At 39.1% G+C, this 14,242-nt stretch overlaps 2 protein-coding genes across 3 annotated transcripts in view; one reads left to right on the plus strand and one right to left on the minus strand.

Annotated features, from left to right (window-relative positions):
• Positions 1-11,146, minus strand: part of AGPS (alkylglycerone phosphate synthase) — a 136,931-nt gene extending 125,785 nt beyond the window's left edge. For both annotated transcript variants that reach the window (XM_078327338.1, XM_002749278.7), the window contains exon 1: positions 10,875-11,146. In XM_078327338.1, the coding sequence (XP_078183464.1) occupies positions 10,875-11,116 (242 nt within the window). In that variant the 5' untranslated portion in view covers positions 11,117-11,146. The remainder of the gene's footprint in view (positions 1-10,874) is intronic.
• Positions 11,147-11,206: 60 nt separating this feature from the next.
• The window catches only part of NFE2L2 (NFE2 like bZIP transcription factor 2), a 160,823-nt gene continuing 157,787 nt past the window's right edge, over positions 11,207-14,242 (plus strand). Inside the window, exon 1 of the mRNA XM_054257494.2 lies at positions 11,207-11,329. The gene's annotated coding sequence lies outside the window, so the exon portion shown is untranslated. The remainder of the gene's footprint in view (positions 11,330-14,242) is intronic.

Below are 14,242 nucleotides of genomic sequence, written 5' to 3' on the forward strand. Positions count from 1 at the left end.
CTCAAATATGATGTAGTCTTTCTCCAAAGATTCCGATGATTTCAATTTTTTATTACTGGTCAGAATTAAGTCCAAACAATCAATTGTTCCTTATTTCTGTCCACGCCCAATGCGATCAGTGAATGATGTATTCCAATGCTCTTTGACTCATGAAGGCCCTTTTTAAAAAAAATGTACCTAAGGAAATGATTAAAGATTTAATTGTAAAAAGCTTACCACAGCATTCTTCATAATAGGGAAACATTGCAAAAAAATATAACACTGTTGTCATCAATAAATAGCACCTACATATAATACTTCTTAAGTCACTGAAAATGATTTTACACATTATTTCTTGATAGGGAAAGGTAAACACAACACAGTGAGTGAAAAATGGTAATTTCAAGACATTATTATGGCATGTCCTTACACAAATATGCCTATGTCTGAAAGGATCTATGCCAATGTGCTATAGCAGTTATCTCTTAATTAGTTTGGATGTTAGTCTTCATTTTGATTACCATTTTCTATTTTTTCTGCAACAAAATGCATAACATTTCAGAATAACAAAATTATTTTCCATTTTCTTTATAATTGTAAAATAACTGCCAGACATCTAGCTCCTAGCAGAATGAAACTTATAAACACCATTCAGATGACTGAAAGACCATCATTACTACAGCAAACTGCCACACCAGTTTTATAAAGTTTATTACATTGTCCAGATTTTCCTATCCTAATTGTTCTGATTCTGTTCTCATCCAAATGCTCTTTCTCATCAGTATTTTCACCCTCAGATTTAAGAATTTTTGCATAACACTTTGACATAGAACAACACTCTCCCAATCCTTCTAGACTAGGTTTCTTTGACATGAAATTGCCCTTCCATTGTTGTACTAGTCACCATTCCTTTTCTATACCTTACATCTTTCAGTAAGAGAAGACACATCAGTCTTCCTTAGTAGACCTACATGTCACAGTAGGCAAAAACCATGTGTGGACAATCCTCCCCAGTGCTTAGCATATAGAAAATACAAAATAATTGCAAATCTGGGTAGACGAAGTTTCTTTTTTTCTCTCTCTCTCTTTTGAGACAGAGTCTTGCTCTGTCACCCAGGCTGGAGTGCAGTGGCACGATTTTGGCTCACTGACACTTTCACTTCTCAGGTTTGAGCGATTCTCCTGCCTCAGCCTCCTGAGTAGCTGGGACTACAGGCATGTGCCACCACACCCAGCCAATTTTTGTATTTTTAGTAGAGACTAAAAGTAGTATTTTTCTTTTCATCATGTTAGTCAGGCTGGTCTTGAACTTCTAACCTTGGGTGATCCACCCACCTCGGGCTCCCAAAGGGCTGGAATTACAGGTGTGAGCCACCATGCCCAGCCAGTAGATGAAGTTTCAAATGGGTGAGGTGGCTGGAGAGTACCTAGGTGATTTAAATGAATTAAGGCTCTAGACCTACATATTACATCCTATGACACTTAGCCCTTAACTATATGATTTAAAGTTACTCTTCATAACCTGAGAAATCATAGGGAAAAGGTAATAGGTGATAAATGCTTCCCTGATTCTCAAAATTAAAAAGATCCCCAAAGCAAGAGACTCTGAAACCTGGTATCAATCAACAAGCAAAGCTCTTCCAGACAATGGCACAAGAAATGGTGTAAAAGCTGAAAAATATGGCATGAATAACAGACCCTGCCTAGAACAGTAGAAGAGCTCGATAAATCAGAAGCTGCAGTTTAAAAGGTATATACTTCAAAATGTGGTTAGAGGTGAAGAGATATGAATTGAGTCCAGCTATACCAGTCTTCTTGTTGCTTTCCTGATATGCCACATATGCATTTCCTTTTAGGATATTTGCACACACTATTCCTCTGCCCAGAACACTCATTTGCCTGGATATCCATATGATTAAACTCATCTCCTTTAAATATCTGCTCAAATGTCATGTTTTCACTGACATCCTACTTTAAATTTGAACCCTACCTCCTTACCCTCTCTACTTTTTCTTTTTTCTATAGTACTTATCACCTTCTAACATACTTGATAATTTACTTGTTTGCTATGTTTAATTATCCATTTCACCCATTGGAATGTAAGTCCCAAGAAAATAAAAATCTTTCTCCATTTTGTTCACTGACGTAGCCCAAGTGCTTAGAACATAAGTGACCAATAAATATTTGTTTAATCCACGAATGAATGTTAAAGATTGTGAAGGAAAAATGAATAGGGCTGGTTGATATCAATATAATATCAAGGAAAAAGCTCTAAACTTGAGATTTTCTTAAAATCCAGAATCACCTGGGCACAGTGGCTCATACCTGTAATCTCAGCACTTTGGGAGGCCAAGGTGGACAGATCTCTTGAGGTCAGGAGTTCAAGACCAGCATGGTCCAACATAGTGAAACCCGTCTCTACTAAAAATACAAAAATTAGCCAGGCATGGTGGCATGCACCTGTAACCCCAGCTACTTGGGAGGCTGAGGCAGGAGAATTGTTTGAATTTGGGAGGTGGCAGTCGCAGTGACACGTGATCACACCACTGTATTCCTGCCTGGGTAACAGAGCAAGACCTTGTCTCAAAAATAAAAATAAAAAAATCTGATTCAAATTTAAGCTCCACCACTCAGTAGCTAGAAACTAATATATTTTTCCTGCAAGTATCTATGAACTTCAGTTCCTAATCTGTGAAATGGGCAGTTGTGAGGATCAGATGACACAACATGTATGAGAGCAGCAGAGTGGCTGCAGAATTAATTATTAATTTGAATAAATTCAAAAGAAAGTTCAATCTTAAAAGAATGAAAACAAGTTCAAGATAAGGATTGAAGGATGTGACTGTGGGACTAGTGTTAACACTGTGAGACATGAGAAAGCCCAGATAAGTAAATTCTAGAGAATGAGAAAGGAGTTAATGAGTTAACTTTCCACCTATACCTGTAGTGGCCAGTATGGTATATCACTAGCCACATGTGCCTATTTAAATTAAAATTAAAATTTAAAATTCAGCTCCTCAGCCATTCATGGTTAGTGGCTACGATACTGGATAATGCAGATTACAGAACATTTCTATCACAGAAAGCTCTACTGGATAATGCTGACTTAGAAAATTTGAGTTGACAGCAAAATATCCACTCCATAGTATATGTGACTAAAGTGATAAGAGAATTCAAGTAGGTGTCATTTTAATATCCCTAAGCTTGGATTCCTATACAGTTAGTTCAAGCACCTTTAGAAAAAATTTAAAACCCAACCAGGTAATCAAACTGAGTGAGAATTGCAAACTTCTGTGAAAATCACAATTTAAATAGTTCACATTACTTGATTCTAAGGTCCTGGGTTACCTGAGCATTTCCCTGCTTATAGGATGAGGTCTCTGACACAGCAACTATAAGTAAATTTGGAGAGTCCCACTGAGGTCAACAACATGAATCTGGTCAGCATCCTGGCCAAATCTCTGATTAGTAACTTCAAACATGCTGGCAAGACCAAATGTTATATGCAGTCATATAACAGTTTTCTTAGTGAATGACAAGATGATATCTACCCGTCCGAATCTCACCCAGAAGGCAAAACGCTCATCAAAAGTAACTGCAGTTACTGGAATGGTAGCAGTTTTCTTTAATGAGGAGGCATATTTCAGCTACTCAAAGATCTAGAATTAAATACACAAATGCTTAAGAGAATCAAAGACAGATGTTAATGTTTTTAAGAAAAGATACAAAAACTGATATTTTACATATTTACAAAATTTAAGAGAATCTAGTCTTAGAATGACTGACTTGTAACTCAAATTTAAAATGTGTAATTGAGTAATAGATTTGAACTTGTGATTTTAAGTTGAAATCTTGTAAGCTCACAAATAATATGTGAACACTGCAAGGTCACTTTGTTTAAAAATCCAGTTTATTTATAAAAATGATTTAGTACCTGGGAGCATTTTATTACCTCAGACAATTGATGTACATAAGAAAAGTAAATACATTAACTACTAAACGCTATTTTAATTTCTTTAACCTCTTCCTATGCAGTAATAGCTATAAAAACACTAGTTTGATATGCACTTTATATTAATATAAATAATTATTCAAACCAAAAGTAACCATCACTTAAATGTTGATCATTAACAGAATGGATAAACTGTAGTATACATATACCAAATGGAATACTATTCATAAATGAGGATAAATAAAATATGACTAGGTACAACAACATGGATGAATATCACAAACATAATACTGAGGGAAAGAAGCCAAACACAAAAAAGCACACATTGTATGATTCCATTTATATAAAATGCAAACAGGCAAATCTATATAAGGTAGTGGTTATCCTGGTGGAAGGAGCCACTGGGATGATCACAAAGTGGGCTTCTTGGAGTACTAGTAATGCTGTTTCTTAATCTAAATATAGATAAAATAGATGTGCTCATTCTGCAAAAATTAATTATACTGTAAGCTCTCTCTCTGCTGTTTTGGTGGCATGTGTTAGGCTCTACACCTGCAGAGGAGGTCTTCTGTGGTACACTACCTGTGATGGAGTCTAATTCAGGGATATGACAAAATACTACTCCCGAGACCCAATAAACAAAGAGAGCACTAAAAGGCAGAGGGCTATTACTACTTTATGCCACAAGGGTAGACTCTAGTCATGATTCTTTGATTTGGTTTAGAGTTGAAATTAACATACTAATCTGATTAACAGCAGAAGTTATCTTCTCAATAATTAGGAAATAAAATCAAAAGGAGTAATATTTGCTTAGCACTTGCTTTTAAAGTGTTCTATAAAGTATCTCATCTGACTACAACAGCAATCCATTTCTCTGCAGCCTAAAAACGATCATTTAATTTATTCTCAGGTATTTTATTAAGTGACCACAGGGTAGATGGCTCTATAGTAACTTCCTGACATAAAAACGTCTATTTGGAGAAGGTCTGGTCCATCTTAAAATGCAATCTAGAGAAGCATGCTAACAAATAACCACAGAGATTAAGTATTCAGTTTCTTGTTCATTCACAATCCAAAGACAGTTTGCAACTAGGCAGTAAACCTTTCATCACCTATTCTCTTTTCCTGCTTTCTTCTCCGATCTTGGGTCTTCCACATTTCTCCTAATTCCCTTTTATTTCAAGCCCTGTCTTCTTCCACAAGTCAGATAGCAAAATTCACTCACAAAAGTAAACTGGCTGGTCTATCTTTTTAAACCACCCATTACATTCTCTTAAATTATAAATTTCATTCTGAAAGAATGATGTTTTATAATTTATTCAGTAAGTACAACATAAACTAATGCCTTCTAAACTAGATGACAAAGTATTTGATCATGATCTATTTAATCACAAAAGCTTTGAAACTTGGCATGACAAAGAGAGCGACCTGATGAATAGTAAATAGATAATATTTTCCTGGGAATATCAAGTGTGGTAAACCAGCATAGAGGGAAGAGCATGGACTCTGGAGCAAGAACAGAGTTGAAATGCCATCTCTTTCATTTCATAAATGCGAGGCCTTAGACAAATTAACTATTCTAAGCCTCTGCTTCCTCAGTTGTAACATACATATAGTATCACTTACTTTTCAGAGCTGTTGTGTGAGATTTAAATGAGATAATGTACATAAGCTTTTGCATGGTTCCTGTTATATTAGGACATATTCAATTAAAACTCCTATTACTACTATCACTAGAATTCCTAGCTTAGGAACTCAAAATAGGGTAAATATTTCATTCAACATAAATACCAAAATAAGTTCTAATTTTACCAAGTGATGTTTAGTTTTAAGTCAGGTCACTTGTGCAAATAACCTTTGCTTCAGAAATGTATCAGCTCTCAAAGGCTTCAGGATGCCCTCTTGGAAAACATTTACAAGAGGTTAACTCAGCTGTATTCCTTCTAAAAAATATCTACCCAAGCTCCCAACAAATGTTAAATAATACTTTTGTTCTGTTTTGTTTTGTTTTTTGAGACAGTCTCGCTCTGTCACCCAGGCTGGAGTACAATGGCACAATCTCAGCTCACTGCAACCTCCGCCTCCCAGGCTCAAAGCAATCCTCCCGCCTCAGCCTCCTGAGTAGCTGAAACCATAGGCCCATGATAACCAGACCCTGGTAACTTTTTTTGTATTTTCGTAGAGATGAGATCTCACTATTTTGCCCGGGCTTGTCTTGATCTCCCGGGCTCAAGTGATTTGCCTACCTCGGCCTCTCAAAGTGCTGGGATTACAGGTAAATCATCATGCCCAACCTTAAGACACTGTTTTTTATTAAAATGGCATATGTAAGTGGCATTATAAGCAAGTAAACTAAACAATTAATAGTATTCTTAGTCAGATATTCTTTTGACTGAACACTTACAATCTGTGTAAAAACTGCCATAGAGAAGTTCTGACTAATGCAAACCACAGTGAGGTTGGAGCCAAAGTTATAACTGGGAAAGAGGTTAGCAGTGTGGAGGAATGAAAGTTAACAAGAGATTTTTTTACTTCTCTTTTTCGGAAGATCACAAGAGCCTTAAAACAAAAGAAAAAAAAAAACTAGAAAAAAAACAAAACCAATATATAAAAGTGTCATATATGTAATTGACATTTACTATGATTTTAAGGATCTAACATTGCACTTAGAAGCAAAGTCAAAAGAAAAACTGTACATGGGTAACATGCACTTAAAGAAAAAAGGAGGATCCAAAGTAAACTGTCACTCAAAACTTTGCTCAGCAACTTCATATAATGAGAACATATGTTCTTGGATAGAAGTAATTGGAGCCAGCCAGGTGCAGTGGCTCACACCTGTAATCCCAGCGCTGGGATTACAGGCTGAGGCGGGTAGATCACAAGGTCAGGAGTTCGAGACCAGCCTGGCCAAGACAGTGAAACCCCAACTCTACTAAAAATACAAAAATTAGCCAGGCACGGTGACAGGTGCCTGTAATCCCAGCTATTCGGGAGGCTGAGGCAGGAAGAATCACTTGAACCTGGGAGGCGGAGGTTGCAGTAAGCCAAGATCACACCACTGCACTCTAGCCTGGGTGACAGAGCAAGACTCCGTTTAAAAAAAAAAAAAAACAGAGAGAGAGAAAGAAAAAGAAGTAACTGGAGCCAACTTCATAGGAGACCATGTGACAAGTAAACAACAGGTTTTGTTTGGTCAGCCCTCTAAAATGTCCACATTCCACTGGATTGTGTCATCCCTTTTCTATTGTCATTCAGTCTCCAAACTCCTGTGGCATTAATTTAATCACATAGTTTTAAAATGTGAGTAAACTTTAACGGTGTCACCTAATGAACTAACTTCTAAAACTTTCACACACATCATTTCCTCCCTATTCTCACTGTCATCATCTTAGTTTAATTATTCATTATTTCTCACCTATTGTGTTATAACAGTCTCCGCTAACTGATCTATGTCCGTCCTTACTGTTCTCCAACTCATTTTTAACACTGTAGCTGGAATGTCTCCTCTCAAACCCAAACCCAATCTGATCATGTCTCCTCCCTGCTTAATTCCTTCAAGAATTCTCTATCAACAAGTCCCTTCAGCTGCTTCATTTTTCTTTATATTTATCACTACCTGACATGCTATATTACTTGTTTGTTCACTGTCTCCACTCCAGCTAGAATATAAGTTCCATAGGGCAGAGTTTTTGTTCACTGCTATATTTTACAAGCATGAATGAATGCATGAATGAATGGACTGACAACCCACAAGCCAAAGATCTCCAGGACCTGCCACTGCCCTCCTTTCATTTTATTCTCATCTCTACCAATACTAAATCATCCAATTATCTTAAATACAATATGCACTTTTATGACTCCTTGCTTTGCCATATGCCCTTTGCCTAGAATATAAAATCTCAAGCCATCATCCACATTTTAAAACCTTCTCCAGAAAGCTTCCTCTGACCACCCCTCCCTGCCAATAGAGTATTCCAGTCTTTCCTTTGTGCTACATCTGTAAGTACCTGTATCTACAGTGGCTCTAATCGAACTGTGCTATGTCTCTTACTTCCTAGATTGTGAATTCTTTGAGGCTGAAGACTATTTATTCATCTCTTTACCTCCAGTGCCTCGGACAGGATCTTCATAAAGCAACTACTCTATAAATGTTGAACAAATTAACATAGGCATGACTATTCTGTAACAGGAATGAAAATACGGCATTTCAAGAAGTCACGCTACTCCAGGCCATGATGAATTTTAAGTATAACCAGCCATGTGATAAAACAATTACAACCAATGCCATCATCCAAGGACAAAAGGGAAGAAATCATACACAAATCACCAAACGATTCCAAAATAATTTACATATAGGCATCCTCACACCTTATTAGATATATACTCTGGTTTCTTCTTCCTCCATCATTTGTCTTCCCTTTAGGCTGGACTCTGTGGCTGGCAACTGGAGGACCAGCTAAGTAGGAAGTAGAAGGGAGACTTGGGTACTCCATGAACAATCTATTAAGTAGATCACTCTCTGTGGAAGTTTTTGCTGTGTCATCTAACACAAGTTTTTGTGTTCCCTTATATTTTGATAAAATCTCAAAGTACCAGTAGAGGACTAGATTTTACCACGAGCCGTCTAACCCTGAACCAAAGACCAAAACTTCCCACCACCTGTAACCTATACAATAAATGGGTTACAGTTGTGCCTCAACTATCAATGCCTTCAGTCCTTGGAGCAGCCACACAGGGCGTCCCTGACCAGTCACCTTCAACCACAGGAAGACTCATCCATCATTTTGGTGTGCATTACAAATATCACTATTTTTTCCCTGAATGCTATAAACCAAGGCCATTAAATCTAACAGTAAGGAAAACCTGCCTTCCTTACTTGGTTCTAAGAATATGAATCTGCATAAAATGTACAATCACACACATGCATACAAATGTGTAGGCATACATTTACATGAAACCACCATTTAGAAAAGTTTTAAACCCAATGACAGCTATTAATAATACAACCTTAAGTGAAGCCAGGAGATGAGATGAAGTCCTTTATTCCTCCCCTCACTACCACTCAGTAACCAAGTTATGGAAAATTTACCTATGAATATTTTCTCAAATAAGTTGTCTACTCCCAATATTATGCCTTAGTTCAGAATCCCAGCATTTCTCCCTGAGAAAACAGTCTCCTAGTTGCTCTGCCTTTGGACACAGTGAAAACTGCAGCTACCATTCTATGAAAGGTTATGTAACAGACATTGCACTAAACACTTGATCATTTAACTCTATATTTTTCAGTTCTCACAGCAATACTGCAAAACAGGAATTACTCTTCCCATTTTTTTACAAATGAGGGGACTGAAACTCTGAGAGGTTAAGTGATTTGCCCAAGATCATACAGCTGAAACTGTGTCGTGAAAATTTAAATCCAGGTCTATGTTCCCAGCCATTATATTGTCAAACTGCTCAACTGTCTTCATTTGGTCCCAGTGTGATCTTTCTAACAGGCCAATCTAATCATGTCTTGTCCCACATAAAATCCTGTAAACAAGATTCACCTCTCCAGTCTTCATCCCGTCATTCTCACCCTCTCCTGACACACTTAAGTCTCCGCAGTTCCCTAAGTTGTCTGTCACTTCTTTACCTGTGAACATACTGTTTGTATGCCAAGAAAACTTTTCCCCTTTGGCAGACTATTACTAATGCAAACATCCAAAATTTACTCAGACAATCTGTATTTTGGAAAGTCTCTGCACCAACAAACACATAACCAAAAATGGGTTAAGTGAGCAGCTGCTACAGTTCTCAGGTAAGTTTTTTATAATGCTGTATTATAATTTTACCTACTAAGCTATTCCTTACTTAAGAGTAACTATATTTTTAAATTTCTGAATTGCTGGTACAGTGTGCATGTTGTAAAAACTCATGTATGTTGAATTAATTCATCAGAAGCAGGATAGCTTAGGAATTTGGCCATGAAGTCAATTTGATGTGGTTTTGAATTCTAGCCTGTCACATAACATATCTACTAAGCCTCCAGCAGACTTAATTTTAATTTATTCATCTGTAAAATAGGAGAAAGCCGCACCTACCTCATAGCTTGGGAAGAAACAACGGATTTAGCACAATATTTGGCACACTGAAAGTACACTTTAAACATTACTATGTATTTTTTTTCACTGTTGGTTTATCCACGGTGACAAAGCCACACGTCAGAAAATAGCTTCTCCTAGTAGCTTTCATCAGAGATTAAGATTTACCCCAAAAAATCCAAAGTCAAGATCTCTTACAAACATCCCTTATCGGTAGACCCTCATCATTCAGATTCTGGTTACACAGAGTGTAGTAGCTATACGACCACACCTTAAACCACTAGCTAGTGTTCCCAGTTTATGTTTCTTACCCATTCATCCGTTTCCTCCCTCAAAGTCAACACATCTTGCTCCTAAGCAAGCGGAACTTGCCCCACAGAAAACAGTCAGCACCTTTTCCCAGGGCACCACCAGTTTCCCCCACAGCAGCCTTTGGCGAATGAGAGAGATCCCTATCATCTATCATCCACTACAAACTTAAATCTCGGAGGAGAAGCAAAATAGAATCTCTGCTCCCCATTCCAAGACCTCAGCACCCAAAGTACTCATTTAAGATAAAGAATAAATTCCTGGCACTAAGAACTCAGGAAAAAGGAATCCTTTAAAACCTTCCCCAATGAGTTCTTCAAGTCTGTTAGACTCACATAGTGACCAAAATCCACCATCCCATCCCGCCCACCTTTCTGACAGAATCCAGGGTCTAGTCCACCCTCTCTTGAAAGAGAGATGGGTCCCTGCTTTCAGGGACCGGGATGCCTTCCGCCCACCCGTGCCACTTCCCTTCCCACCTCGCCTGTGTCTTTCTGCAGCACAGGCCCAGCCTAGTCACTCGCCGCTAGCTCCTTACACAGACCGCTACTCACCGCTTCTTGGGAATGGTGCCCGACTCCTGCGAGGCGGGAGTGGCCGTGGGCGCCGCCGTGGCCGCCGACGCGGCTCTCCGCGCTTTGCACTCATTGGTACTCAGAGCCTCCCGGGGCCGGCCCAGCAGATGGCCGGAGAGAATCCGCAGCCTCCGTCCGGCGCGGTCCCGGTCCCGGTCCGCTGCAGAGCCGGAGCTCGCGCCCGAGCCCGTACCACCCGCTGCAGCCGCCACCTCCGCCATGGCTACCGCCTTGTGCCGCCGCCCGGAACCGCTGGGCGCGGGTGAAGGGTCACTCAGAGCGGCGCCAGACGCGACCATTCGTTGCGGCGCATCCCGGCAGCCACCGCGGCGACTGGGCGGCGGGTGCCATGCGCCTGGAGTACATCGTCTGCCCCCACCCACCGCGCCAGCACTTCCGGGTCACGCCTCGGGGCACGCGCACCTGCCAAGCAGGTGAGTGCCAGCGGACTCCAGGTTGGCCCAGCCGGGGCTAGCTGGACCAAGAGCCAAAACACAACTGCCACCGAGGTGTCCTAGAACCCTGGGTGGTGTCCTCGGGTGTGGCCTGGGAGAGCTTTCGAAGGCAGATGCCTTGGAGCAGGAGAAGTGGGCAGTGCTACTGGACCTGACTGATCCAACGGCATCCTTTTCCCGAAAGAGATTCTAATGTTCCACCTGTGCTCTCCCTCCCTGCCGGGTCACCAAAGTAAATCAAAGCTGACCATCATTGTCTCTAACCATTAGAGAAAATAACTATATTTTCTAATTTCTCATCACCTCTTTGGTGCCTGGCATTGTGCTTAATGCTAGATCACAAGTAAGTGCAGATGAAAAAACGGAGGTTCAGAGACTTAACCTAACTTGCCAGAGAGTGTGCAGCCAGTAAATGCAAAAACTGAGTTGCAACTTGAGTTCTCTTTCCATTCACTACTGGATCCTACCTTCCTAACTCTAATAGAGACTAAGTTTCTTATCGCTACAGATAAAAATTACCCAAGAGCTGTTCTTAAGACATTTCAGTTATTTACAGGTTGACTTCATTTCTGGAAGATAGCATGTGGTCAAATTAGGTGGTCTTCTGGAAAAGTGCCCCTTACCCATTTTCAGCCAGTGTCTTGCATAAGAATTAGCTTAGATGGAAACTCACATACACTGGCCATTGTCATTCTCCATCCCGTCACCACTTTCACGTCATGCTTTCCTAACAAAAATATCGGCAGAGGAATCTGAAGAATACTACATCGGTAGAGCTAGAGACTAACAATTGCTTTCTAAAATTGGCAGCTTCTAAAATTGAGATTATGCCTTTACAGTGAACTTCCAAAGAGGCTTAGACTGGTTAAAAACTATCAGTTAAAGGCTAAGCAAATTGCTGTTGGAGGGCCAGCTCTAGCTGTGGCCTGTTTTTACACAGCCATCATGCTAAAGGTTTTTGTATTTGAGAAGGGTTGTTAAAAGAAAACAAGAAATGTTTAAAAAGAATATGCAACAGAGAATTTATGTGGTCCCACAAGCCCAAAAATATATATTACCTGGCCTTTACAGGAGGTCCTAATATCCTCTGAAATTCCTATACAAAGAGATGTCAGACCATTGAAAACAGTCCAAATGTCTAGCAACAGAGAAGTGGTTAAATAAAGTGTCAATATGGTAACTTTTGCAGCTATTAAAATAATTTAGTACAATTGTAGAAATAAGAAATAATTATGAATTTGTTAAATATAAAAATGGCCATAACCTAGGCATTTTATACATGTCTCTTTAGTCAATCTTTGCAACAACACAATGACACAAGTTTTATTATCCTTATTTTATAGATGAAGGCTCAAGGAGAGTAAGAAGCTTTTCTGAAATAGATATTTTATCTCAAATTCCGTATACTTCATGTTATTGTCCTTATTCCACCATTAAAGTTTGGGGACATTAACATTGTATGTTAAAATTACTTACATAGGCTTAGGGTTTTTGTGTTTTGTTTTATAGATTCTAAAATTGAACTTTCTAAAATAAATTTTCACTTTAGCTATAAACTGTGCTTCTGGTTCTTCAGGATTGAGTTCTGGGAAGAATTTCAGAGATTGCCACCACAGCTATCAGGACCTCATTCATGAGATGCAAAAACATGAAACATATAGCACTTTCCTAGGCATTTATAACTAAAAAAAAGATAATCTTTAGTTTATCTTGTATAATTAAATATCAAAGCCTGCAAGCCACTGGTTTCTGGCTTTTGCATACTTTGTTGCCTACCCTCACAACAAAGAAGTTGTACCTGATTGACATTTTCAGTATTCAGCAGATGACCAGAAAAGGGACTATATGCTCCTACATATTTGATAACAGAAGAAAGGTATCCTAGCTTCCTTTCCTTTACTTGACTTCATTGTCAATTAGAGGAGTTGTCTCTTATTTTAAAATTTTAAGACCCACTTTGCCTTCCAATGTCATGTACATAATTCTAATGGTATTCTTTTTGTCTTGCACAATCTGACAAAGCCCCGCTCATATCCTCTGACTTGATAAAGCAGTCTCCAGAACAGATGGAGGTGACTCAATCCAATAATTAATGAGCCAAGAATTATTCCTGTGTACTGTCCCCTCGGTTCATCTAGGCATTTCCTCCATTTCCTTATGTTTTACCTCCTCCTTTAGAATTCAATCTCAGATGCCACTAATGAAGTTGTTACAGAAAGAAATAGTAATAATAGCCATCTAGACCTATCAGTTATTGAATTGAGATGTCCTGTAGCCTTTGATACAGTAGATCATTTTTTTGTTTGTGCAAGAATGTAATCCCCTGATTCTCCATGTGCTTCCTTGAATGGGGTAGAAACTGAGCTCATTTTCCCCTCCCTTTTATGCTTCCCAGTAGTCCAACAAGGTGCTACGGATCCTGCTCCATCAACCTCAGGGTTATTTTCAGCCTTTTCCTCTTTTGCCTTTTATACTAAGTAGATCAACAGTATATTATCCTCTGTGTCTCTTAAATCTATTCTTTCCCTGATAATTTATTCTCTTGCTTATCATTTATTATGTTCTGCCTTTAATGTTTTCTTTTTAATTTTTTATTGCATTTTAGGTTTTGGGGTACATGTGCAGAACATGCAAGACAGTTGCATAGGTACACACATGGCAGTGTGTTTTGCTTCCTTTCTCCCCTCCACCCACATTTGGCATTTCTCCCCAGGCTATCCCTCCCCAGCTCCGCCTCCCGCTGGCCCTCCCCTTTTCCCCCCAATAGACCCCAGTGTTTAGTACTCCCCTCCCTGTGTCCATGTGTTCTCATTTTTCATCACCCGCCTATGAGTGAGAATATGCGGTGTTTCATTTTTTGTTCTTGTGTCAGTTTGCTGAGAATGATGTTCT

The sequence above is a fragment of the Callithrix jacchus genome, chromosome 6 (assembly GCF_049354715.1).
Source record: "Callithrix jacchus isolate 240 chromosome 6, calJac240_pri, whole genome shotgun sequence".
Taxonomy (NCBI): domain Eukaryota; kingdom Metazoa; phylum Chordata; class Mammalia; order Primates; family Cebidae; genus Callithrix; species Callithrix jacchus.